This window comes from Jaculus jaculus, chromosome 16 (genome assembly GCF_020740685.1).
Source record: "Jaculus jaculus isolate mJacJac1 chromosome 16, mJacJac1.mat.Y.cur, whole genome shotgun sequence".
Lineage (NCBI taxonomy): Eukaryota > Metazoa > Chordata > Mammalia > Rodentia > Dipodidae > Jaculus > Jaculus jaculus.
Window position 1 is genome coordinate 58,029,530 of NC_059117.1, and position 27,072 is coordinate 58,056,601.

The window sequence follows — 27,072 nt, forward strand, 5'->3', positions numbered from 1 at the left end:
GGTTTCCATGTGGCATTGCCCAGGCGCCTTCAGATAGTGTTGTGACAAGTGGAAAAGCCAGAGGAGGTGAAGCTATAGACGCTGGGCTGTCACTATGCCACCAGATGCCACCTCAGAGCCTGCCCTTGACGGGGTCAGTACAGGCAGGGGGCTCAAGGGTGCAGCTGGGAACTGTTTTACACTGACTTCAGCAAAGATACAAATGGGCTGTGTATCAAATGTGTGAATGATGTGAAGGGATGCTCAGAAAAGATCTCTAAATAGCCCAACAAGCTGGTAAGGTGAGCAGCTTCAGTGGGAACCCTTGTACTCAGGTTCCCTCAGCCAAGTGCAAGAGGGCAAAAGCAGCCTAAGCTGTGTCTGTGGAAAGGAGTCAGAAAGTGCCTTCACTGTGGCTGCATGAGTCTCCTGGAGACAACATCTGGAACAAAAAGATGAACCTTCCGGGCTGGAGGGATGGCTTAGCGGTTAAGACATTTGCCTGCAAAGTCAAAGAGCCCAGGTTCGATTCCCCAGGACCCACGTTAGCCAGATGCACAGGGGGCACACGCGTCTGGAGCTTGTCTACAGGCCCTGGCATGCCCATTCTCTCTCTCTCTCTCTCTCTCTCTCTCTCTCTCTCTCTCCCTCTTTCTCTCTCTCTCTGTCAAATAAATAAATAAAAATAGAATATTAAAAGAAAAAAAAAGATGAACCTTCCCTGCCGCCTGCCCTGGTCTCACAGCACTGGCATTGCTGCACATGGCTCCAAGCAGGAGAAACTTATCCTGACAGAAGGCTAGAAGCCCAACCTCCTCCTGAGGGGCTGTGGGCGGGACCGGGGTCACACTGCCATCCTCAAGTGTGCAGAAGACGCATACTGGGCCAAGGGACTCAACTGCTATTTTGAGCGCAAGATCAGAACTATAGGTGGCATTTAACAGGAGGTTAACTACTCATCAAAAGGAAGAGGTTGAGCTGGGCATGGTGGCGCACGCCTTTAATCCCAGCACTCAGGAGGCAGAGGTAGGAGGATCGCCATGAGTTCAAGGCCACCCTGAGACTACATAGTGAATTCCACATCAGCCTGGGCTAGAGTGAGACCCTATCTCCAACAAGCAAATAAATAAATAAATAAAGGAAGAAGTTGCCATTACTGGAATGAGTGGAATGGACCTACGAAATTGAGTTCTGAGCTGCTGAAGATGTCCATGGAGAAACCAAATGTCAGTTCAAGACAAGAGAGGATCTATTCATCAGAAGGGCTGGGCCAGGTCTTGCTGCAGTACCAGTCACATACACGCAAACACAGAGCCTATGTGTGCATTCTAGCCTAGAGTTTTCAAATGTAGCAACAGGTAGTAGCTGTGCCCTCAGGCCATCCTGAAGTGGGGAGCATATACAACAGAACCAGTTGGGTGGGCACCAGCACACACACGTTTAGCTCACATTGCACGTGGAATTTACATGCCACTGAAGCAGAGCAGACCTTCCTCAGACAGCTCTATTAGTTGCCCTCACTAGGGCTGAAGCCTAGAAACCCTCTGGTTCTGGGTTTCCCAGCAGGGTGCTTTCTTACTTCTGGCACCAACACTTCCCTCTGTGCCTCAGGGGATGCTTGTTCCCCCACCCCAACCCTGGCTAGCAGGATGGGACATACAGCTAGGCAAAAGCCTTTTCAAAGGCTCCCTGTGTGGGTTTGTTCTGTCTGGGCTAAGGTCCCCACACAGGGACAAAATGCATGTCTGTGACCACTCAGTGCTTCAAATAAGCTTTGACTGTCTCATGGGAGTTAATCAGGCTCGGTGTTTTCATCTTTTTCTGCACGTGAGCCTCCCCAGGGGAAGGGGCTCTGAGAAATCCTACTGCCACACTGCACCCCCTTTGAACCAATTACAGCAGACCCCCAGGACCCCAGGCACCCATACTTGTTTACAAGAGTTGTTGGTTCCCACACATAGCCACAGGAACCAGTGACCTAACCTAGCCTGGGCTTGTCCAGCTTGAAGGACAAAAGTATCCGTTGGGCTCCTGTAATAATAATGATTTGGAATTCTGAAGTTTTGGACTGGGGCCTCATATCCCACAGCTTTAACAAGCTCCCAAGTGTGGCTGGTCCATGGACCACTCTCAGGAGAGCATAACCCAAGCCAAGCTGACCAGTCCACTGATTTTCCAGAAGGTCCATGAGAAGCGTGGATTTGCCCAGCCACGCTCTCAGATAGGGAAGCATGGGCCTCAGCTAGATAAGCTCAGGTCATGAGTGAGGAGCGGGGAGCATTTCTTGCCTTCTGGGCTGCAGCCATCACTTGCTGTTCATAGATGTCGAGGTTCTGGTTCATGAGTTCCAGGGCCTGCTGGCGGGTAATGAACTCTAGAGGGTTTGGACTCAAGATGGCCTGGTGCTCATACACAGCGGCCACATAGTATCCAGCCTCACCCAGGGCAGCCTGGCAGCGCTCCCCAGTGCAGATTCCCCGTGCAAGCGCAGAGCAGCCAAGGAGGAAAAGAGCAAGCGCACCACCGGCTCCAGGCATAATGCAGACCGTAAATCTGGAATGAAACGGGCGAGGGAGAACAGCTGAATAAAGAATCCTGCCAAGAATCCAACTTTTGCAGCTGTGATTTATTAATCCCAGCAATTAAACGCACCCGCAGTGAAACTGCGGCTCAGAGAGTCTGTTTCATGTTCCTAATAAAAGAGCGTGTGTTTCTCTCCAAACACGTAGCAAGCTCTGTTTAAAATGGCTCACTGTGTTAATAGACTGGGTTTAGAACATTTCCAAAACAGACTCGGCATTTTCCATGATTTTCCTACCCAGTGTTCAGCAATCCCAGGATGCATCATTGCTGACTTTGTCTACATTTTAAGCTGACATAATTCTGCGGTGTATCCACGCCTGTGCCCCCATATGCACGCCAGCCTGGCAGCTCTGCCAGCTCCGCTCTCATGGCCATGAGGATCCTGAAGACACAGCTTACTTCCTGGCCATAAAAGCCCAGTGGATTGAAACCCTCCCTGCATTTCCTTGGTTAGTAATTAACACATGCTCCATTTGGGGCACACAAACCGCTAACTTCTCGTTAAATGCTAACATCTACTCTGGGTTACAGATGAGCAAAAAGAAGTCTCCTGATCAAAGCCCAACAGTTTTCATCCTTGAACTTGAGACTTGCCATTGCTCTCTCAATCTTCATCTCACTCCAAATCTCTTACCCAAATGCACACTCGCTTGAAAATAAAATTCTTACAGTAAGAACATGGAATTTACTAGAAAATAAGATAGAAATTTCCAGCAAGAAAACTCTACTTTCTAGTTCCTTACTGTAGACATGAATGACATGTCTGTGCATCCTCTGTCCCCCACCTCAGAATAGAAATGTTTAGTTCTGATATCTGTGTGTCACTAAGCATGTGATAAAATAGTCGAATTCTTTCCTGAAAGCCAGTCTGGCCTCCTGTCTAAAGACCCTCCCCTGGCAGACTGCCCAGGTAGTGTGCCATGCCAGGCACCGCCTGCCTATGGAGATGTGCTGGGGCTGACAACTGCTCAGGAATCCAGGCTCAAGATGGAAGTAACAATGACAAATCAAGGAATCCCACTGCTGTCCTTTCAGAAGAAAATGGCCTGGGAGATGACTCAGCAGTTAAGCATGCTTGCTTGCAAAGCCTGCCATTGGCCCAGGTTCAATTCCCTAGCCATCCACATAAAGCTGGACAGACATTTATTATAGTGGTAAGAGATCCGAGTGTGTACACACCACACACACACACACACACACACACACACACACACACAAATAAATTTAGTAAAAGAAGAAAATTAGCCCCTGTCCAAACCCTAACTCACAACTTGAGGCCACAAGTTTCCCTTCATTGTTTGGTCAAAAGTTTTAGAAACAAGCCAGGTGTAGTGGTGGATGCCTTTAATTCCAACAATTGGGAGGGTGAGATAAGATCACTGTGAGTTTGAGACTACATAGTGAATTCCAGGTCAGCCTGGACTAGAGTGAGACCCTACCTCGAAAAACCAGAAAAAAATAAAAAGTAAAAATAGGGCTGGAGAGATGGTATAGTGGTTAAGGTGCTTGCCTGTGAAGCCTAAGGACCCAGGTTCGAGTCCCCAGAGCCCATGTAAAGCCAGATGCACAAAGTGGCACATGCATCTGGAGGTCATTTGCAATGGCTAGAAGGCCTAGCACGCCCATTATTTCCATCTTTCTCTCTCCCTCTTTCTCTCTCTCAACTAAATAAAACTTTTTTTAAGTAAAAGTAAAGTTGCAGAAACAAGCCAAGATTATTTCAGCAATAGAATAGGACTAGGAATACTCAGTATTCCTTCAGTATCCGAGGCTTCCCTGTGAGAGCCTTTTCCCTCCCACCCCTGTCCCTTCTCAAATCAATGCTTGTTTCCCCAGGGGAATAAATGTGGACCATGCAAACCCTAGGAACTGCTGCCACTCTTCCGGGACACTGTGAGCAATGCCTTACTGCTAAAAAACAAGGGGCCTTTGAGAGAGTGGTCATGAGCTTTAGAGTATAAACAAAAGTATAATTGATAAGCTCTCTTGTCTGAACTTTGTCTCTGAAATAAGTTTAAATGCCTGAAAAAGCTACTGTCCATTCCATCCTGCACTTCACAAAGATGATAATGGGAGGGGAGCTGGAGAGATGGCTCAGCAGTTAGGGCACCTGCCTGCGAAGCATAAGGATTCAGGTTTGATTCTCCAGTTCCCACATAAGCCAGATGCACAAGGTGCTGCATGCATCTGGAGTTCATTTGCATCTGGAGTTCTTTTGCAGTGGTTAGAGGCCTTGGCGTACCCATTCTCTCCCCCTCTCTAATAAATAAAATTATATATATATATATATGTATATATATATATGTATATATATATATATATATTTATATTTATATAGGTTTTTTGAGGTAGGGTCTCACTCTAGCTCATGGGGCTGGGTATAGTGGTGCACGTCTTCAATCCCAGCACTCGGGAGGCAGAGGTAGAAGGATCACCATGAGTTCAAGGCTACCCTGAGACTAGATGGTGAATCTCAGGCCAGCCTGGACTAGAGTGAAACCCTTCCTTGAAAAACCAAAATAAATAAGAAGATGATAATGGGGAACTGGAGTAGGGGACAGCTGAGAGGGAACATTGGCCTTCACAGTCATAGTGACAATGAGGGAGAAATAGGAGCAAGGTAGTTTTGTGCTTCTTTTTTACAGGTAGTCAGTTAAAAACAAGAGTCCCAAAGAGAGAACCTGTCCTAGCAGAACTAGAACTCAGGGCTAATCCAGTCTCATCCATAATGGCTACAGCACTCCCCACAATCTCATACACCTAGGTGGGCTGGCCTTTGAATCCACGAACCAATCAGGTCACTCCCTTACATACCTGAGTCTGAAGACAAAAATCTATCCTAAGTAACTATAAGGCACTTGTCCTGCATGCGAGCAGGTGCTTGCTTGATTGTCCATTCTGTTAGAAAATTTAAAAAATTATTTATTTATTTGAGAGAGAGAGAGAAAGAGGCAGAGAGAATGGGTACACCAGGGCCTCCAACCACTGCAAACAAACTCCAGATTCATGTGCCACCTGTGCATCTGGCTTACGTGGGTACTGGGGAATCAAACCTGGGTCCTTAGGCTTTATAGGCAGCAAGTCCCTTAACCACAAAGCCATCTCTCCAGCCCTGATTACTCATCCTCATACATCTGGATTTCCAGGTACCTGCCATGATAAGCCCTTCCCCCATCCCAGCCAGGCTGGGAAGGAGAATTTCTTCCCTGTTACCCCCTCTAAATTTTGACCTTTTTCCAATTTCCCTTGAAATCTCCCTTTCACATCTTCTTTCCACTCCCTAGAACTTCTTCTCCACCAAGCAAAGAATCTCCTGGATACATCTTTTGGCATGGACTTTCAGGACCTGCCTTCCACATGTGTGTGTAACCATCCCAGCCCTTCCCTGGATACTAGTTTTCCCTAAATAAACTTCATAATTAATAATTTACCCTACTCAAAGTCTGTTTTTTCCAATTCTCTGATAAATGGGCAGGAATCTACAAGTTGGGATTCACAGGCCAAGGAGGGACCCTATACCTCCCAAGTCCTGTAACAACACTTCTAAAGTACAAGGCGATGGCCTCTCCAAGAAGTCTGAAAACTGAGGTAGGGACACAGAGATGGTCCCCAGTCATGGAGGTCAGGAAGCCCTGGGCTAGAAAGTCTCCTGGTCTCACCTGAGAGCTTTGTAGCAGAGAGTTGGAAACACAGGGCTTTTCTTTCTTGTGGTGCTGGGGATTCAACCCAGCACTTCACATTTGGCCTCTGCCACTGGGCCACATGCCCACCCCTGGGAAACGGAACATTTAAGTCTAAGAAATCTGTAAATTAGCAAAATGAGGAAAGTGCAGAGCTGACAAGATAGCAAGATATCACATTCCTTTCTATTCTGAGAAAATAAAACTTGTACTGTTTGCAGAAGGAGCCTGGTAGGGGAGCTGTAAGTGGCAATCATTTGTGTGTGAACAAAGGTAGATCAATAATTAGAGGTTGTGCAGATTCAACCAGGTATTCACGCTTGAAAGACTCAAGTTTGGTGAGGTAGGAGAGAATGAGTAATTACATTAAAAATAGTTATAGGAGTTCGACCTTCCCAAAGAGCAATGAACCAGGAGGCGCTTTTTCACCAAAGCTGTGAAGCTGGCTTTCCTGCTGCACTTGGCATCACATGCTGTCTGGAAAAGTCTAACAGGGTTGTGGCAAGGACGCTGAAGGGCTCCACAGCAACAGAAAAGGTGTTGGGTTTTAAAGAAACAGAACCAGCAAGGCTGGCACTTCAGAGCTGCTTGTCAGGAAGCTCCTGGGGGGCAGCTCACAAAAAATTCAAGGCAGCCTGGGGTACAGGGCTCACTGGAACAAGGGGCTCTGGAAACCAACCTATAGCTCATCTTTAGAGACAGTCAAGTCCTTGACCCTAAAGAAAACAGTGACTACAAGTGACAGTGGCAGCATAGTCCTTTTACTCACACACTGTCCCAGTGCACTTGCCCTCTGTGGACATGCTGCACTCTGAGATGAAGCTTTGGCTCTGAGGTGCCAGGAAACAGCAGGGCCAGAAGGGCACTTACTTCATACATTACGCACTAGCTGGCAGTGAGCCAGGCTCAGAAACAGGCAGGTCTGAAGTAGGAGAGATGAGAGGGGACATCCGTGGGTATCTGCAGGAGAGTACAGGTGGAGGGTCTGAGGGGGACAGAATGGGCATGCCAGGGCCTCTAGCCACTGTAAACAAACTTGATGCATGTGCCACCTTGTGCATCTGGCTTAAATGGGTTCTGGGGAATTGAACCTATGTCCTTAGGCTTCACAAGCAAGCACCTTAACTACTAGGCCATCTCTCTAGCCCCCTCTTTTCCCTCTCTTAATCTAATAAAATCTTTCTAAACTTTACCCTCTGGTCTACGGATTTTTTAAATGTTTATTTATGAAAGAGGCATGGGTCTCTAGCCACTAAAAACAAATTCCAGATGCATGAGCCACCTGGGTAGGTCCTATGTGGGTACTGGGGAATTGAAACTGAGTCCTTAGGCTTTGTAGGCAAGTGCCTTAACCATTAAGCCATCTCTCCAGTCCATAATGATTAATCTTGATAATCATTTGTGTTTCCTTCCTAACCATCCTAAGGCAGCGTCTTTTTGCAATAAAAGGAAATATCTTCATCAAACCATTTTTAATAATTTTAGAGGCAGGTACACACATGTAAGAAATTATATGCCAACTTACTGATCTTTTTAAAGAACCTTGTCACCCTACCTTGCTAGGGAGAATTATGATCCCATAACTGAGAAGGGACATAAAGGAAGGTGGCAAAGAAAATGTCACATCCTGTGAAACAAACACTGAGGGACCTGGTATGACACCAGGAATCTGCTCAGTATATGTTTTTGTGTAATGCCAAGAAAAACACTGTAAAGTTCTAAGTGGTCCAAAACTATTCCCATACATTTTGTGATTTTTCTCATATAATTGTTTTCTTTTCTTGATGGTGCTGAGGATTGAACCAGGGCCTTGTACATACTGGGCCAGCACGTTAGCACTGAGTCACACCCCAAGCCTTTAAATTCCTTTATATAAGGGGCAGAAATAATGTCTACCTCTATCTAGTTTATACAATCTTTTTTTCTCCTTTTAGTGAATATAATCTGAATATAAAGAAATGAGGCTTTAATTTCCCAGAAGCCACATAAATGCTTGCTCATGGTCCTCCCATCCCAGTGTGCCAAGCATGTCTTTCAGAGCCCCTGAGACAACAAACACCACAGTAGTTAAAGCTTGAATAGCTCTGTTCCCGTCCACCCACCACCAAGCCTTCAGACATCTCTGTTGAAAAGGTCAAATGTAAACACTGCATGACCTTCAATGCTGATGTCAAAACTTGCAGCTAGGGCTAGAGAGATGGCTTAGCAGTTAAAGTGCTTGCTTGCGAAGCCTAAGGACCCAGGTTCAATATCCTAGTACCCACTTAAGCCAGATGCAAAAGGTGGCTCATGCATCTGGAATTCATTTGCAGTGGCTGGAGGCCCTGGTGCACCCATTCTCTCTCTCTAATAAATAAAATTAAAAAAAAAAAAAAACAGGCTGGGAATGGTGGTGCATGCCTTTAATCCTGGTACTCAGGAGGCAGAGGTAGGAGGATTGCTGTGAGTTCAAGCCCACCCTGAGACTCCACAGTGAATTCCAAGTCAGCCTAGGCTAGAGCAAGACCCTACCTCGAAAAAAACAAACAAACTTGCAGCTAAATGCAAAGGGAGTGCTAAATAAATTACTAAGTCTTCTGAGGTGGGATGACTTTGCTTTTCCAAAAATTATAGCTAATTCTCTTCAAGGAGAATGATATACAGAAGTAATTTTACAATGTGTCCTAGATTAAAATCAATTTCTACTATAGTAACTAGAGTAATTTATATTAAACTAAAATAGAAACCAAAAGAAATTGCCATGTTAAGCTAAATGTTGTCTTATTTCCCATAAATGAGAAACTGTCTTAGTAATATAATATTTTTTAAAAATAATTTATTTTTTACTAACAACAATCTGGAGATTGTAAATAGTATCCCATGTCTTTTTTCTTCTTTTCTTTTCTTTTCTTTTTTTGAGGTAGGGTCTTGCTCTAGCCCAAGCTGATCTGGAACTCACTATGTAGTCTCAGGTCAGCCTCAAACTCACAGAAATCCTCCTACCTTAGCCTCCCAAGTGCTGGGATTAAAGGTGTGCACCACCATGCCTGGCTCTCTTAATATAAATAGGACAAAACATCCTGGACTAGGGATTATAGCTCAGTGGTAGAGCATTTGACCCACATGTGCAACCAACACATCAAACATCTTCCTGAAATTCCAAAATATTTAACATAAGAAGGCTTTTTTGTATTTGTTTAAAATCTTGTAATCTTTCTATTACACCGTTTATGGAAAGGTAGAAAGAACCACTCAGACTGATCTTCCCGGGTTGCTACTGTCATCTGGTGGACAACTCTAGTATTACTAACACCAGTGGGCATTTGCTCTTAAGAATCACCATAGATTCTTAGGCAGTTAATGGATGGTTCATGATTAAGGTTGTTTCCCCTTCCTCTTTTTAATTTCTAATATACCACCTATCTCTGTTACAATGAAAAAAAAAAAGCCTGAACACATTTTATTTGTTAAGACTTGGGCTTAATGAGTTAAGGGGCAAAAACATCACCTTGATTTCTCAGAGGTCTCTCAAACAAGACTGATGAATTATGGGAAAATTTCAAAGTGTTTCTATCATATTTAGTGAAAATGGACAACAAAAAAGTGTTCAGATACTAGGCCAGTGATGAACATGTCTTGCAAGCAACTTGGTCCAGGCCAATTAGCAGACTGACAGGGCAGTGAGGAACCCTGAGGACAGAAGTCTTAGACAGTTGTTCAGAGACTCAAGGGCAGTGCATAGCTTCCTTACAGTCAGCCAGGCCTGGGAGAGAGGTGGGACGTACCTCTGCAGTCTGCTCTTCTGTGGTGCTCTAGTTTCTAAAACCCACAGCCAGGGCTGGATAGATGGCTTAGTGGTTCAGGCACTGTGAAGTTAAGGACTCAGGTTAAATTCCCTAGGACCCATGTAAGCCAAATACACAAGCTGATTCATGCACCTGGAGTTTGTTTGCAGTGCTGGAGGACCTGGCGTGCCCATTCTCCCTCTCTCTTCCCCTCTTTCTCTCTATCTCTCTCTCTCTCTCTCTCTCCCCCTCCCTCTTCCTCTCTCAAATAAATAAATAAATAAATATGTTTTTAAAAGAATAGAGAAAGAACCATGGGAGATACACATGGTGTTCACAACATTCCTAATTCCAGAAGAAGGAAATACAGAAAATTACACAGGTTTGAATACATAATAGCTTAAAATTTTAATACTGAAAGGCAGAACTTCCTAAATTCAGAAAAACTGAAAGGAAATCTACACCTAGACACAATATTATGAAACTTTCAAATGCCAAATATTTTAAGAAAAAGAAAATCAGAAACAATTACAGGGAACAGCAATTATCCTCAAGGATACAGTGATTTGAACAACAGCACACTTTTCAAGAGCAACAAAAGATGGTATCTTCAAAGCGCTGAGAGAAACTGTCAACCAGCAGCCTTGTTACCTCCCACACATGCTCCTGCAAACAAACCCAAACAATGTAGGAAGCATTCATGAACTCCAAAATGAGTAAATAAAGAGCTCGAGTTCTTAGGAAAGACACTATCAGGAAAGAAACTGAAGATTACTCACCAAAAAACTGTCACAAAGCATGTATAGGTTGTGACTCAACACTCTGCCACGAATGAAAACAAAGTAATGATTACTTTTATTAAAAACAAATGAGTGTGGATCCCAGCTACAGATGATTGGGCTTCTGCGTGAGAATGAAAACACTTAGTAGCAGAGGCCAGTAAGTTAAAAAGGAGACATAAAGGGAAGAGAAAGGAAGGGAGGAGGATACTTAATAGGTTGATATTGTATATATGTAATTACAATGATTGTAATTGATGGGGAGGTAATATGATGGAGAATGGAATTTCAAATGGGAAAGTGTGGGGGTGGGGAGGGAGGGAATTACCATGGGATATATTTTATAATCATGGAAAATGTTAATAAAAATAAAAAAAAAAAGAAAGAAAGAAAAATGAGGCTGGAGCTGGAAAGATGACTTAGTGTTGAAGGCACTTGCCTGCAAAGCCAAAGGATCCAGGTTCATCTTCCCAGGACCCACATAAGCCAAGGTGGCGTATGTGTCTAGAATTGGTTAGCAGCAGCTAAAGGCCCTGGTGTGCCCATTCCCTCTCTCTTCCTCAATTTCTCTGGTAAGTAAATTAATTTTTTTAAATAAATGAATAAAATAGATCAGGGATGAAAGAATTAAAAGGAGGGAAAGGGGGTTTGGAGAAATTGCTCAGTGGTTAAAGGTGTTTGTGAGCAAAGCCTGACAGACTGGGTCCAATTCCCCAATACCTATGCAAAGCCAGATGTACAAAGTGGCACATGCATCTGGATTTCATTTTCAAAGGCAGGTGGCCCTGGCATGCCCATTCAGTCTCTCTCTCTCTCTCTCTCTCTCTCTCTCTCTTTCTCCTTATAAATAAATAAAAATATAAATTTTTTTTAAATTAGTGTAGAAATGGTCCAGGGAGATGGCTCAGTCGTTAAAGTGCTTGCTATGCATACATGAGAACCTGAGTTTGAATCCCCACTACCCACATAAAATGACAGGAGTGGTGGCATGCATTTTAATCCCAGCCCTGGGGAGGTGGAGACAGGGAGTCCCCAGAGTTCGCTGGCTAGCTAAGCTAGCTGAATTGATGAGTTCTGGGTTCCATGAGAGACCCTGTCTCAAAGAATAATGTGGAGAGAGACTGAACTAAAAAAGGGGCTTTCCCAACCCACCCCACATCAATCTCTGGACTCCTCATGCACAGACACACATGGATGCATCCACACACATGACTGCACACATGCATGAACCCCCTCCTCACACACATGCAACACACATATATCTGCAAAAAATTTTAAGTTATTTATTTATTTTGGGGTTGCCCTCCTCCTTCTCCTGAGAAGATGATGGGTAAGTCTAGGATGAGGGACCATACTGGAAAAGCTAGGCTTCCTGCACAGCTGGCCTGAGCAGAGCCCCTGTTCAGGCAGGATTGGTCACTGAGATTTGGGGTGTTTGGTAATGTAGCATAAACTAGCCTAAAGTAATTGATATGTGGCATAAACCAATCAGTTACATGATAGTGTGGCTGTGGAACATGCATCACATGGGCAACGTAGAAGCATGCAAGTGACTCTGAAAGGGAACATCCATCTCTAGGGCTAGGGAGATGGCTCAGTGGATTAAGCTCTTGCTGCCCAAGTGTGAGTACCCGAGTTCAAAACCCTAGCGCACATGTAAAAAGCCAGAAGCCATGGCAGGTGTTTATAATCTCAGCCACAGAAAAAAGGAAGATGGATACATAAGAAACTTCCAGAAGCTCCAGGATCAGTTATCCTGGGGAAAAAATCAGTGGTGAATGAGAGAACCTGCCTCAAAGGAGGTAGAAGGTAAGGTCTAACACCTGAAAACTGTCCTCTGATCACACTCACATACTGGCACACACACGTCTGCACTCATACTCATGAACAGACACACACACAACACACATATCCAAAAAGAAGCATTATGTCTCTCTAGTATTATGCCTTGTAAACATCTACAATACTCTACTGAACAGCCTATGTCTTTGTGTCGATCATGAAAAATATTGAATTATAAAATAGTTAATTGACATATCCGCTTTAAACAATCAATACCCACAAGACCTAATAAACACCATAGCTACTTATGATTATAGTTTCTGAAAATTACAAAAGACAAGGAGATGGGGCACTGGACCAAGTTAGGTCCTGTTTTTCAGCCCCGCCTGTGGAAGGACCTCTGCTTTGTGTCATATCTTCTTTTTCTTTTTGGTATTTTCTTTTTCAGATTTTTTATTTTAATTATTTATTTGACAGAGAGAAAGAAGGAGAGAGGGGGAAAGAGAGAGAGAGAGAGAGAGAATGGGTGCACCAGGGCCTCCAGCCAGTCTGCAAATAAACTCCAGATTTATGCACCACCTTGTGCATCTGGCTTACATGGGTCCTGGGGAATCAAACCTGGGTCCTTTGGCTTTGCAAGCAAGCGTCTTAACCACTAAGCCATCCCTCCAGTCCATCTTTTTGGTATTTTCAAGGCAGGGTCTCATAACCCAGGCTGATCTGGAACTCATTCCCTTATTTATTTTTAATTTATTTTCTTTTATTTATTTGAGGGAGAGATAAAAAGAAAGAGGCAGATAAAGAAAGAATGGACATCTAGGTCTTCTAGCCACAACAAAGTTCATATGCATGCGCCACCTGATGCATCTGGCTTACATGGGTACTAGAAACTCGAACCTGGGTCCTTAGGCTTCACAGGCAAGTGCCTTAATCACTGAGCAATCCCTCCAGATATTAATTTTTTTTGGTTTTTGCTCTAGCTCAGGCTGATTTGGAATTCATTATGCAGTCTCAGAGTGACCTCAAACTTACAGCAATCCCCCTATCTCTGCCTTGCAAGTGCTGGGATTAAAGACATGCCCCACTACACCAAGCTCTAATTTAATTTTTCTTATTTTTTTGTTCATATTGTTTTATTTTGTTTTTCAAGGTAGAGTTTCACTCTAGCCCAGGCTGACCTGGAATTCACTATGTAGTCGCAGGAGGTCACAGCAAACCTCCTACCTCTGCCTCCCAAGTGTCTAATTTAATTTTTTTTTGTGGGGGGATTTGAGGTACGAGTCTCATGAAGCCCAGGCTGACCTGGAATTCACTATGTAGTCTCAGGTGGCCTTGATAATTTAATTTTTTTTTTTTTGAGGCAAGTCCAACAGACTGGTCTTAAAAAAACTAAATATTTTATTTTTATTTTTATTTGAGAGAGAAAGAGGCATTGAGAGAGAAGGAGGAAGAGGCAGATAGAGAGAGAATGAAGGGGCACTGCAGGGCCTTCAGCTGTTACCAAAGAACTCCAGAAGCATGTGCCACCTTGTGCATCTGGCTTACGTGGGCCCTAGGGAATTGAACCTGGGTCTTTTATCTTTGCACGTAAGCACCTTAAAGCTAAGTCATCCCTCCAGCCCTGGACTTTTTTTTTTTTTTTAATAAAAGACAGTGAAGAGTGACAGTGGGAGCAAGAGTGAGAAAGAGAACTGACACGCTAGGGCCTCCAGCCACTATAATCAAACTCTAGATGCATGTGCCACCTAGTGCACATGTGTAACCTTGAGCACTTGCATTACCCTGCATCTGGATTACCTGGGACTTGGAAAGTTGAATATGGGTCCTTAGGCTTCACAGGCAAATGCCTTAACTACTAAGCCATCTCTCTAACCCTAATTTAATTTTTTAAATTAATTAATTTATTTATTTGAGAGCGACAGACACAGAGAGAAAGACATATAGAGGGAGAGAGATAGAATGGGCGTGCCAGGGCTTCCAGCCTTTGCAAACGAACTCCAGATGCATGCGCCCCCTTGTGCATCTGGCTAACGTGGGACCTGGGGAACCGATCCTCGAACTGGGATCCTTAGGCTTCACAGGCAAGTGCTTAACTGCTAAGCCATCTCTCCAGCCCCCTAATTTAATTTTTTTTTAATTTTATTTATTTATTTATCTATTGAGAGAGACAGACACAGAGAGAAAGACAGATAGAGGGAGAGAGAGAGAATGGGCACGCCAGGGCTTCCAGCCTCTGCAAACGAACTCCAGACGCATGCGCCCTCTTGTGCATCTGGCTAACGTGGGACCTGGGGAACTGTTTTTTTTTTATTTAATTTTTTTAATTAAGGCAAATATGGAAACACCACAAAGGAATCAGATGAATTTATGAATAAAATGATAGAAAAGGAATTAGAAAAGTGAACAACATGAATGGAGACAGAAAACTGAAAAGGAGTCTAGAGAAAATGACAGGTAAGAAAAAAACCCAAGGATGATGGGACAATCCATAAATGTAAAGGAAATAGTGTATGGTGGCCATACTCTATGGTGGCGTCCTATATAATCCTTGTGAGGCCCATCTTTGCAAAAAAAGTCCTCTCTCCTTGAAGGAATCTGGAAACTGTGCTTTGCTCCTAACCAACCACATTTGTGAATTTGTGAAGGACTTTCACATGTGTGATTAAAGTCAGTCCCATGCCAGTGAATTTTATTCTCTCTCTCTCTCTCTCTCTCTCTCCCCTTGCAAATAAATAAATAGTTTTTTTTTTTTAAAAAAACATTGCCCCACATGGACCAAGCCTAAAAACCTTTAAAAGAAAGCCAATACTTCTAAAAGAACTCTTAAAGTTAAGCTATACACTTCTGCTGTCATTAAAGAAGCAAGTCGGGGCTGGAGAGATGGCTTAGCAATAAGGCACTTGAATGCAAAGCCAAAGAACCCAAGTTTAATTCCCCAAGACCCACGTAAGCCAGATGGACAAAGTGGTGCATGCATCTAGAGTTCATTTGCAGTGGCTGGAGGCCCTGGCGTGCCCATTCTTTCTTTTTCTATCTGCGCCTCTCCCTCCCTCCCTCTCTCTCTCTCTCTCTCTCACACACACACACACAAATTAATTAATTAAAAATATTTTTTAGGGCTGGAGAGATGGCTTAGCGGTTAAGCGCTTGCCTGTGAAGCCTAAGGACCCCCGTTCCAGGCTCGCTTCCCCAGGTCCCACGTTAGCCAGATACAAAAGGGGACGCACGCGTCTGGAGTTCGTTTGCAGAGGCTGGAAGCCCTGGCGCGCCCATTCTCTCTCTCCCTCTATCTGTCTTTCTCTCTGTGTCTGTCGCTCTCAAATAAATAAATTAAAAATTTAAAAAAAATTTTTTTAATGGCCAGGCTATGGAGATGGATCAGTCATTAAGGCACTTAATTATAAAGCCTGACAGCCTAAGTTTCACTTCCCAGTACCTACATAGAGCCAGATGCACAAAGTGGCACATGCATCTGGACTTCATTTGCAGGAACTAGAAGTCCCAGTTGCACCCATTCTCTGTGTTTTTTTCTTGCTTGAAAATAAAAAAAGACCAGTTAAGATGGCGGCGTAGGTACCACGCCAAAGCAGCCTAGGGGGGAAAAGACAAAAAAAACTCAGCAAAATACACACTTTTACTAAAAAGTGAGTTGTATAGGAAATTGAAGCTGCAGCAGAGAAGTAGAAGAGATCCAGAGCCCACACAGATCGCAAAAGAGGCCCCTGCAGCTCTGCCAACAGCGGCAGCAGCGGCGCACCAGAAAGCCACCAGGCTCGCTCGAGCCGCAGGAGAAGCCAGGTGCAGGAGCTTCCCCTCACACCGGCGCTCTCTGCAACTCAGGAAACGTGAAGGGAGAGCGGCAGTGAGCAATGGAGGAGCAGACCACGAGGTAGAAGAACACGAGGAGCAGCGAGAGAACCAGAGCAGCTGCGGCTCCCTCCCCTCCCCCACCGCCTGAGCCCAGCTCCAGTGAACAGAGTAGTGGTCCCGGACCGGCCACGCCAACTTGAGCCGACAGCAGGACCCAAGCAGGAGCAGAGTCCGGCAGCAACATCAGCAGCTCTGGCACTGGTAACAGCGGCCCCAGCAGTAGCAGATCCAGTAGCGGTAGCAGTGGCAGAACCAGCAGCAGCAGCTTCAGAGGCAGCAGCAGCTTCAGAGGCAGCAGCAGCAGATCCAGCAGCAGCAGCCTCAGTGGAAGCAGCGGCGGTGGACCCAGCAGCAGCTTAAGCAGCAGCATGGCTCCAATAGTGGCAGCTATAGCAGCAGCAGCAGAGGCTGCAGCAGTGGTGGACACAGCAGCAGCAGCTTCAGCAGCAGTGGCAGCAGACCCAGCAGCGGCAGCTTTAGCAGCAGCAGTTCCAGCAGTGGGTGTGCTGATCTGCAGGGCTACACTTGCCAGGCTCAGTTTGCCCCACAGGAAAAGCCAGTGCCCAGCTCCAGAAATCAGAACAGCAACCTGACAACCCAGGCAGCAACTTGACTGAGACCAAAATCATCCAAGATAACTGGGATTGCACCAGGGAAGGGTCTCACTTGGTCACAAGCTGACTTGGATCCCTCAACAGACCAGAAATCTTAACCTCTTTGTTGATAGAAGATCTTGTTATAATAACTACTCTTGCATACATACTTGGAGCTGTTTTTGGTTGGATGTGTACAGTGTTTAGTTAACTTTTAGAATCTACCTATATTTTATTCCACTCAGCCTACTTGAATACTCCCATAGCAGGGAAACTCAACCCCTAGGAACACCGTTGTAGATACTCTGAGAGTCTTAAGAGCCACACCTAACACCTTAAGCCCCTACCCTGAAAATATATAACATCAAATCAATTGATACAGCTAAGAATACCCAGCTAGCTAGAAAATCCAAGCTTTAACTTAATCCAAGATGCAAAAATATATACATTATAACACAAGAAACACTAAAAAGCAAGAAGATATAAATCTACCTAAAAGTATTAATGCATCAGAAGTGACCTTCAGTGAGAATGAGTTAGAGGAAATGCCTGAGAAAGATTTCAAAAGAATGATTGTAAATATGTTCAAAGAGGTCAAAGAACAAATCAAAGGAATCAAAGAAGAAATCGAAGAGGAAGCCAAAGCAATAAAAGAGGAAATCAAAGAAGACACAGAACACCAATTTAATGAAATAAAGAAGGCAATACAAGACATAAATAAGGAAATAGACATAATAAAGAAAAACCAGTCAGAATTACTAGCAATGAAGAACACAGTTAATGAAATAAAAAACTCTGTAGAAAATCTCACCAGTAGAATGGATGAAGGAGAGTACAGAATATCTAAGCTAGAAGACCAGGAGGCAGATCTAATACAGTCCAACAAAGAGAAAGCAAACTTACAGAAAAGTATGAGTGGGAATTTCAAGATATTCGGGACACTATAAAAAGATCAAATATAAGAATTCAGGGCATAGTAGAAGGAGAAGAATTCCACTCCAAAGGCATAGTAGGCATCTTCAACAAAATCATAGAAGAAAATTTCCCCCAAATTGGGAAAGAGGTGCCATGCAGATACAGGAATCCTTTAGAACCCCAGCCAGACAAAACCTGGAAAGAACCTCTCCCCGCCATATTATAATCAAACTTCCAAACACACAAGCCAAAAAAAAATATTGAAAGCAGTCACAGAGAAAAATCAAGTTACCTACAAAGGCAAGCCCATCAGGATTACAGCAGATTATTCAACACAAACTTTAAAAGCCAGAAGGGTTTGGAGTGATGTATTCCAAGTTCTGAAAGATAAAAACTGTCAACCAAGGTTACTTTATCCTGCAAAGCTATCCATCCAAATAGACGGAGAAATAAGGACATTCCATGACAAAAGCAGGCTAAAGGAGTATTTGAAGACAAAACCAGCTCTACAGAAAATACTTGATAGAATCCTCCATCTTGAAGAAAAGGAAAAGCACACATACAAGAAACCTAGAAAAAGCAAGCACTACTCAAATACTAGTTAACACAAGAGAGCACAGGTAGAACAGAAACCACAAAAAAAAAAAAAAATGGCAAGCATAAATACACACCTTTCAATAATATCTCTTAATATCAACGGCCTCAATGCCCCAACGAAAAGACATAGGTTTGCAGACTGGGTTAAAAAGCAGGATCCTACAATTTGTTGTCTCCAAGAAACTCACCTTTCTATAAAGGATAGACATTATCTTAGGGTGAAAGGTTAGAAGATGGTGTTTCAAGCATATGGGCCTAGAAAACAAGCAGGGATAGCTATCCTAATATCTGACAAGGTAGACTTTAGTCCAACGTTAATCAAGAAAGATAAGGAAGGTCACTTTATATTGATTAAGGGCACACTCCAACAGGAGGACATTACAATCCTAAACATATATGCGCCTAACTTGGGGGCTTCCAAATTCATCAAACAAACACTATTAGAACTAAGGTCACAGATAACACCAAACACAGTGGTGGATGGTTGACTTTAACACCCCACTCTCAACAAGTGACAGGTCATCACAGGAAAAAAAAAAACAGAGAGGCATCTAGACTAAATGAGGTCATAGAAGGAATGGACCTAACAGATATATACAGGACATTTCATCCAAAGGCTGCAGAATATACATTCTTTTCAGCAGCACATGGAACATTCTCTAAAATAGACCATATATTAGGACACAAAGCAAATCTTAACAAATTCAGGAAAATTGAAATAATTCCTTGCATTCTATCTGACCACAATGGAATTAAACTGAAAATCAGTAGCAAGAAAGGCTATAGAGCATACACAAAATCATGGAAACTAAACAATACACTACTAAATGATGAATGGGTCAATGAAGAAATCAAGAAGGAAATCAAAAAATTTGTAGAGTCAAACGATAATGAGAATACAACATATCAAAATCTCTGGGACACAATGAAGGCAGTTCTAAGAGGTAAATTTATAGCCTTAAGTGCCTATATTAAGAAATTAGAAAGGTCACAAGTAAACGACCTAATGCTTCGCCTTAAAGCCTTGGAAAAAGAAGAACAAGGCAAACCAAAAATCAGTAGACGGGAAGAAATAATAAAGATTAGGGCAGAAATTAATGAAATAGAACACAAAAAGAGCAATCCAAAGAATTAATGAAACAAAGAGTTGGTCCTTTGAAAGGATAAACAAGATTGATAAACCCTTAGCAAATCTGACCAAAAGAAAGAGATAAGAGACACAAATTAATAAAATCAGAGATGAACAAGGTAACATCACAACAGATTCCAGAGAATTCAAAAAATCATAGGGACATACTATAAAAGCATATACTCCACAAAGTATGAAAATCTGAAAGAAATGGATGATTTCCTTGATCTACCTAAATTAAATCAAAATGACATTAATCACTCAAATAGACCTATAACAAACATGGAGATCAGAACAGTTATCAATAATCTCCCAACTAAAAAAAGCCCAGGCCCAGATGGATTCACTGCTGAATTTTACCAGACTTTTAAGGAAGAGCTAACACCATTGCTTCTTAAGCTTTTCCAGGAAATAGAAAAAGAAGGAATTCTACCAAACTCCTTCTATGAGGCCAGCATCACCCTGATACCAAAACCAGGCAAAGATAGAACAAAAAAAGAAAATTACAGACCAATCTCCCTCATGAACATAGATGCAAAAATTCTCAACAAAATATTGGCAAACAGAATACAAGAGTATATCAAAAAGATCATTCACCCTGACCAAGTAGGCTTTATCCCAGAGATGCAGGGATGGTTCAACATATGCAAATCTATAAATGTAATACATTACATAAACGGGTTGAAGGACAAAAATCACGTGATCATCTCATTAGACGCAGAGAAAGCATTTGACAAAATCCAAAATCCCTTCATGATACAAGTCCTACAGAGACTGGGAATAGAAGGAACATATCTCAATATAATAAAGGCTATTTATGACAAGCCTACAGCCAACATATTACTAAATGGGGAAAAACTGGAAGCTTTTCCACTAAAATCAGGAACAAGACAAGGATGTCCACTGTCCCCACTTTTATTTAATATAGTTTTGGAAGTCTTAGCCATAGCAATAAGGCAAGAGACACACATAAAAGGGATACAAATTGGAACGGAAGAGATCAAGTTATCATTATTTGCAGATGACATGATTCTATATATAAAGGACCCTAAAGACTCTACTAGCAAACTGTTAGAGCTGATCAAAACCTACAGCAATGTAGCAGGATTCAAAATAAATACACAGAAATCAGTAGCCTTCATATATGCTAACAACAAACACACAGAGGATGAAATCAGAGAATCACTCCCATTCACAGTTGCATCAAAAAAAAATAAAGTACCTTGGAATAAACCTAACCAAGGAAGTAAAGAATCTCTACAATGAGAACTTTAAAACACTCAAGTGAGAAATTGCAGAAGACACTAGAAAGTGGAGAAACATCCCTTTTTCCTGGATTGGAAGAATCAATATTGTGAAAATGGCAATCTTACCTAAAGCAATCTACACATTTAATGTAATCCCTATCAAAATTCCAAAGGCATTCTTCATGGAAATAGAAAAAACAATCCAAAAATTCATTTGGAATCACAAAAAACCTCAAATATCTAAAATGATACTAAGCAACAAAAATAAGGCTGGTGGTATCATATCACCATTCCTGATTTTAACCTATACTACAGAGCCATAGTAACAAAAACAGCATGGTACTGGCACAAAAACAGACATGTAGATCAGTGGAACAGAATAGAGGACCCAGATGTAAGCCCAAGTAGCTATAGCCACCTGATATTCGATAAAAATGCCAAAAATACTCATTGGAGAAGAGAGAGCCTCTTCAGCAAATGGTGTTTTGAAAACTGGATATATATCTGCAGAAGGATGAAAATAGATTCTTCTCTCTCGCCATGCACAAGAATTAAGTCCAAATGGATTAAAGACCTTAACATCAGACCTGAAACTCTGAAACTGCTAGAGGAAAAAGTAGGGGAAACCCTTCAACATATTGGTCTTGGCAAAGACTTTCTGAATACAACCCCAATTGCTCAGGCAATAAAACCACAGATTAATCACTGGGACCTCATGAAATTACAAAGATTTTGCACTGCAAAGGACACAGTGAAAAAAGCAAAGAGGCAACCTACAGAATGGGAAAAAATCTTCGCCAGCTATATATCTGATAGAGGATTAATATCTAGGATATACTAAGAACTCAAAAAGTTAAATAATAAGGAATCAAACAAGCCAATCAAAAAATGGGCTATGGAGCTAAATAGAGCATTCTCAAAGGAAGAAATACGAATGACATATAAGCATCTAAAAAAATGTTCTACATCACTAGTCATCAGGGAAATGCAGATTAAAACTATATTGAGATTCCATCTCACTCCTGGCAGATTGGCTACCATCATGAAAACAGTTGATCATAAATGTTGGTGGGGATGTAGAAAAATAGGAACTCTTCTACACTGCTGGTGGGAATGCAATCTGGTCCAGCCATTGTGGAAAACAGTGTGGAGGTTCCTGAGACAGCTAAAGATTGATCTACCATATGACCCAGCTATAGCACTCCTAGGCATATATCCAAAGGACTCATCTCATTTCCTTAGAAGTACGTGCTCAACCATGTTTATTGCTGCTCAATTTATAATAGCTGGGAAATGGAACCAGCCTAGATGTCCCTCAACTGATGAGTGGATAATGAAGATGTGGCACATTTATACAATGGAGTTCTACTCAGCGGTAAAGAAAAATGAAGTTATGAAATTTGCAGAAAAATGGATGGACCTGGAAAGGATTATACTAAGTGAAGTAACCCAGGCCCAGAAAGCCAAGCGCCACATGTTCTCTCTCATATGTGGATCCTAGCTACAGATGATTGGGCTTCTGGGTGAGAAGGAAAATACTTGGTAGCAGAGACCAGTAAGTTAAAAAGGAGATATAAAGGGAAGAGAAAGGAAGGGAGGAGGATACTTAATAGGTTGATACTGTATATATGTAAGTACGATGATTGTAATGGGGAGGTAATATGATGGAGAATGGAATTTCAAAGGGGAAAGTGTGGGGGTGGGGAGGGAGGGAATTACCATGGGATTTTTTTTTTATAATCATGGAAAATGTTAATAAAAATATAAAAATTTTTAAAAAAAGAAAATTATTTATTCCTCCTTGTAATGAAAACCAATAAATAATTAACCAAAATTCCATGCACACTAGCAACAAAAGTTACAGAGAATGTGATCCCACACAGAATGACTTGACTAAACTGTGGATCCAAGATCTTCGAGCTGCAACTGGACTAAGCGGGAGTGACTCCTTAGCCTGGTAGCAGGACTCACAGCACCTCTGCTGCATCAGCAGACACAAATCAAGAAGGAACCTGAACTCTGCCCTGGACTGCCCAAAGGCAAAAGCAACAAGCCCAGTATTTTTCCTCTTTGCTAACTGACAGAACCGAACCAGCTAAGTGAGTCTGAATTCAGAGTTCAGTTTCCACTCCAACCTAAATGGTTCTGTCTCTAATTCTTTTGAGAGGGCTGTGGACACATAGCCCCATGAATTGACGACTGCCTATATAGCTTGTGTGGCCAACATCAAGCAGGCTCAGCCTTGAACCAAAGGAATCAACAGTGTCCTTCAGTAATAATTACCAATAATTCATTCAATTATTAACTTTAATCCTTCAGTATAACTACAGAGCTAGTGTCATTCAACTTGGACCCAAAAAAATGACACACACACCAAGGTGCTGAGAAGGCCCAAGTGACTGTAGTTTGGAACTGCTGTCCAACTGATTATGATGCAATGAGGGTAGGGGCAATCAAACAAGTACTGATATAAATGATACCATATGACAGAAGGGACTGAGGTCCCTGTTTCTCAAGCAGAGGCAAGAGGGACTGTGCCAAAGACCAGTCAGGGCACATACAGAATGTTCTGCATCTTTCTGGAATGTCAGTTTTACTTGACAGGCAAGTGGTTTAAATGTCTTTACATAGTAGCTACAGCCATGCACAAAGCTTTGACAATTAAGATCTCTGTTCAAGGCCTGGAGAGAGGGCTCAGCGGTTAAGGTGCTTCCCTGCAAATCCAAAGGACCCAGGTTTGACTCCCCAGGACTCTCATAAAACAGATGTACAAAGTGGTGCATGCATCTGGAGTTTGTTTTCAGTGGCTAGAGGTCCTGGCATACCCATTCATCTTCTCTCGCTCTCTCAAATAAATAAATAAATAAAAAGATTTTTTTAAAAGAACTCTGTACATTATACCTTAGTGAATAAAATGTCTTCGTTATACTAAAATATAGATATATTTTGGAGTAAAATATAAAATCTGCATTTACTTTAAAATTTTTTTCCCTTTTATTTAAAATTTATTTTTTGATTTTTTTTTTTTTTTCAAAGTAGGGTCTCACCCTAGCCCAGGCTGACCTGGCACTTACCCTGTAGTCCCAGGCTGGCCTCGAACTCATGGTGATCCTCCTACCTCTGATTTCCAAATGCTGGGATTAAAAGTGTATACCATTCCCCTTTTTAGTTATTTTTCCCCTTTTTATTTTTCAATTTTATTTTTTAAAGTTTCTTTGGGGAGAAACATATGAATGCATGTAGTTTATTTATTTATTGGGTTTTGTTTTTTTTTGAGGTAGAGTCTTGCTCTAGTCCAGGCTGACCTGGAATTCATTATGTAGTCTCAGGGTGGCCTTGAACTTTCAGCAATCCTCCTACCTCTGCTTTCCAAGTGCTGGAAATAAAGGCATGCTCCACCAGGCCGTGCTCAGCTTTACTTCTTTTTTTAAAAAACTTCTTTTTCTTTGTTTCTTTTTTGTTGTTGTTGTTGTTTGTTTGAGAGAGGCAGAGAGAGAGAGAATGGGCACACCAGGGCCTCCAGCCACTGCAAACAAACTCCAGATTGCATGTGCCACCTTTTGCATCTGGTTTACATGGATCCTGGGGAATCAAAGCCTTGAAATGGGGTCCTTAGGTTTCATAGGCAAACACTCAACTGCTAAGCCATCTTTCCAGCCCTTAGCTTTACTTTCTAATTTTTATGTTTATTGTTACTGAGATGTTGATCTTGCTCCAAAGGGAATAAGACAGTTTATTCTGAGCCAAACATGATTGACCATGGCCCAGTAACATGGCTCCCCTGAATAATATGTTTCATGGTGGAAAGGCGACATGAACTTTCAGAGTCAGGGAACAAAACAAAGTCACAAGTCACTTACCAAATACATTGGTGGGGATAAGAGATAAGCAGGTTCACAGCAAAGGAAGAAATCTCTTCTAGAAGTTTCAGATGTTCAAACATTCTTAGCCTTAGGATTGGTAGAAACTAGTAGTCTGGTAAATTAATTTTTCAAAAGTTTGCCTCTCAAGTGCTGGGATTAAAAGGCATGGACCACCATGCCCAGCTTTCCAAACTTTTTATGTCATAGTCAGGAGATCACATACAGATCAGAGGTTGGTAATAAATGGTTATTAGGGGTACTACAGTGGGGCGTGGTGGAGCACACCTTTAGATAATAGCACTCATGAGACTGAGGTAGGAGAATCAGTGAGAATTCAAGGCCAGCCTGGGGCTACAGAGTGAGCTCCAGGTCCTCCAGGGCTAGAGACCCTGCCTGGAAAAAAAAAAAAACAACAACAAACAAACTAAAAACTGAATAAACAACCTAGATGTGGTGGTACATGTCTTTAATCCCAGCACTTGGGAGACAGAACTAGGAGGATCACAGTGAGTTTGAGGACAGCCTGAAATTATATAGTGAATTCCAGGTCAGCCTGGGCTACAGCGAGACCCCACCTCAATAAACCAAAAACAAAACAAAAAGTGTACTAAAGATAGCCTACAATAATTTCGTCTCTAGATCTGCAACATTCCATCTCTCCACAATCACGAAGTTCTAATGAGTCAATCAGACTGCAGGATCTTTAACACAGATTTGGTTTCTCCATGAAACCACAGTTCACAGAGGTGGTCTAGTGATCAACTTGAGGAATAGCCTCAGAAATAACACACTGCAAAGAACTTTCTCACTCAAAAATGCAGAAGTGGGTTGGAGAGATAGCTCAGCAGTTACAGGCTTGGCTTGCAAAGCTCAGCCTCCATTCCCCAGTACCCACACAGTACCAGATGGGCAAAGTGGCACATGCATCTGGGATTTGTTTGCAGTGGTAGAAGGTCCTGACGTACCCATTCCCACTCTCTCCTGTGTCCATCTCTGCCTTTCTCAAATAAATAAATAAATAAATAAATAAATAATATATATATAAGATTTTTGTTTTGTTTTGTTTTGTTTTTTGAGGTAGGGTCTCACTCTAGCTCAGGCTGTCCTGGAATTCACTATGTAGTCTCAAGGTGGCCTCGAATTCTCGGAGATCCTCCTACCTCTGCTTCCTAAGTGCTGGGATTCAAGGCGTGCACCACCACGCCCGGCTAATAAAAATACTTTTTACAAATGCAGATGCAAAGCCTGGTTGTGGGGCAGGGATAGAATCTAAGAGTTGTGGAAAGGAGTATTTGCTGACTCTGGATAGAGATGGAGAACAATGTAGATTAAAGCAAGGGTTGGATCTGCCCAACCCTAGGGCCAAAGCATAGGTAGGGGGAGGGGAGTAGTGTGCCAAGTAGGGTCTGGGCTCAGGGTAGCCAGGACAAGTTACTTTATCTCTTACATGGAAACTTGATGTCTACAGTCAGTCCTGGACGCTCACTCATTTAAGCACGCGCCACCTACCAAGTGCAAGGGCACAACGCTGTGACACCAGAAGACAACACCACCACCACACGACCCACTGACCGCTTCACTAGGACTCGCGCCACACCACCCACGTCCCAGCACCCTTTGCACAGTTAGCCCCAAGCCAGCCAGAAGGCCCTGCGGGGGCGCGACCCAGGAGGCACTCCAGGGCCACGCCCCCTCCTCGCTCACCGGCTCCAGCCTGTCGTGCGCATGCGCCCCTCGCACTTCGCAGAGCTGAAGTACGTCGAGACCCCAGAGGAGAGTGCTGCAAGAAGAGGCCTCCGAGAGGGACGGGCTTCTCCTCTGCTCAGCATAGGCCGCGGCAGCCCGCTAGTCCCGCCTCTCCGACCGCGCAAGCCCGAGAGTGGAGTGAGGGCGTGTTTCCGGACTCACCTCAGCGAGAGGCGGGCTCACGTTCTCCCCGCCCCTTCCTTCCCGCTGCATAAAGCGATTGGCCGTCGTCCTGTCAATCAGAGGCGCCGGTCCCTCGGGTGGCGGTCTGGGGACTTGGTTTACATTTGGCGTGGCTGTCAGCCATAAGAGGGCCTTTAAAGTTTGGGTTTCTTTTTTTTTTTTTTTCCTTTGGTTTTGTTTTGTTCTTTCGGTTGAAGATGCCAGACAGCAACTTGGCAGGAGGGCTCAGTAACCGAAGCGAGGAGCAGGTGTCTGGCGCTAAAGTCGTCGCCCAGGCTCTGAAAACACAAGTACGAAGGGTACCCTCTGGAGTAAAAGGCTCCTACGGAAGTCGGCAGGGGCCAAGGCGTCGTCTTGGAGAC

At 43.0% G+C, this 27,072-nt stretch overlaps 2 protein-coding genes across 5 annotated transcripts in view; one reads left to right on the forward strand and one right to left on the reverse strand.

The window, feature by feature from the left end:
* The window catches only part of Btd (biotinidase), a 34,594-nt gene extending 7,653 nt beyond the window's left edge, over positions 1-26,941 (reverse strand). Inside the window, exons 1-2 of one of the 4 annotated variants that reach the window (XM_045135852.1) lie at positions 26,690-26,941; positions 2,268-2,532 (exon numbers count right to left, since the gene is read on the reverse strand). In XM_045135852.1, the coding sequence (XP_044991787.1) occupies positions 2,268-2,516 (249 nt within the window). In that variant the 5' untranslated portion in view covers positions 2,517-2,532; positions 26,690-26,941. Of the gene's footprint in view, positions 1-2,267; positions 2,533-26,290; positions 26,313-26,485; positions 26,659-26,689 lie in introns of those variants that run through there. The other 3 variants (XM_045135851.1, XM_045135853.1, XM_045135854.1) reach the window with 3 other exon arrangements.
* Positions 26,825-27,072, forward strand: part of Hacl1 (2-hydroxyacyl-CoA lyase 1) — a 39,303-nt gene continuing 39,055 nt past the window's right edge. The window contains exon 1 of the mRNA XM_004661316.3: positions 26,825-27,000. Coding sequence (XP_004661373.1) covers positions 26,908-27,000 — 93 coding nt within the window. The 5' untranslated portion in view covers positions 26,825-26,907. The remainder of the gene's footprint in view (positions 27,001-27,072) is intronic.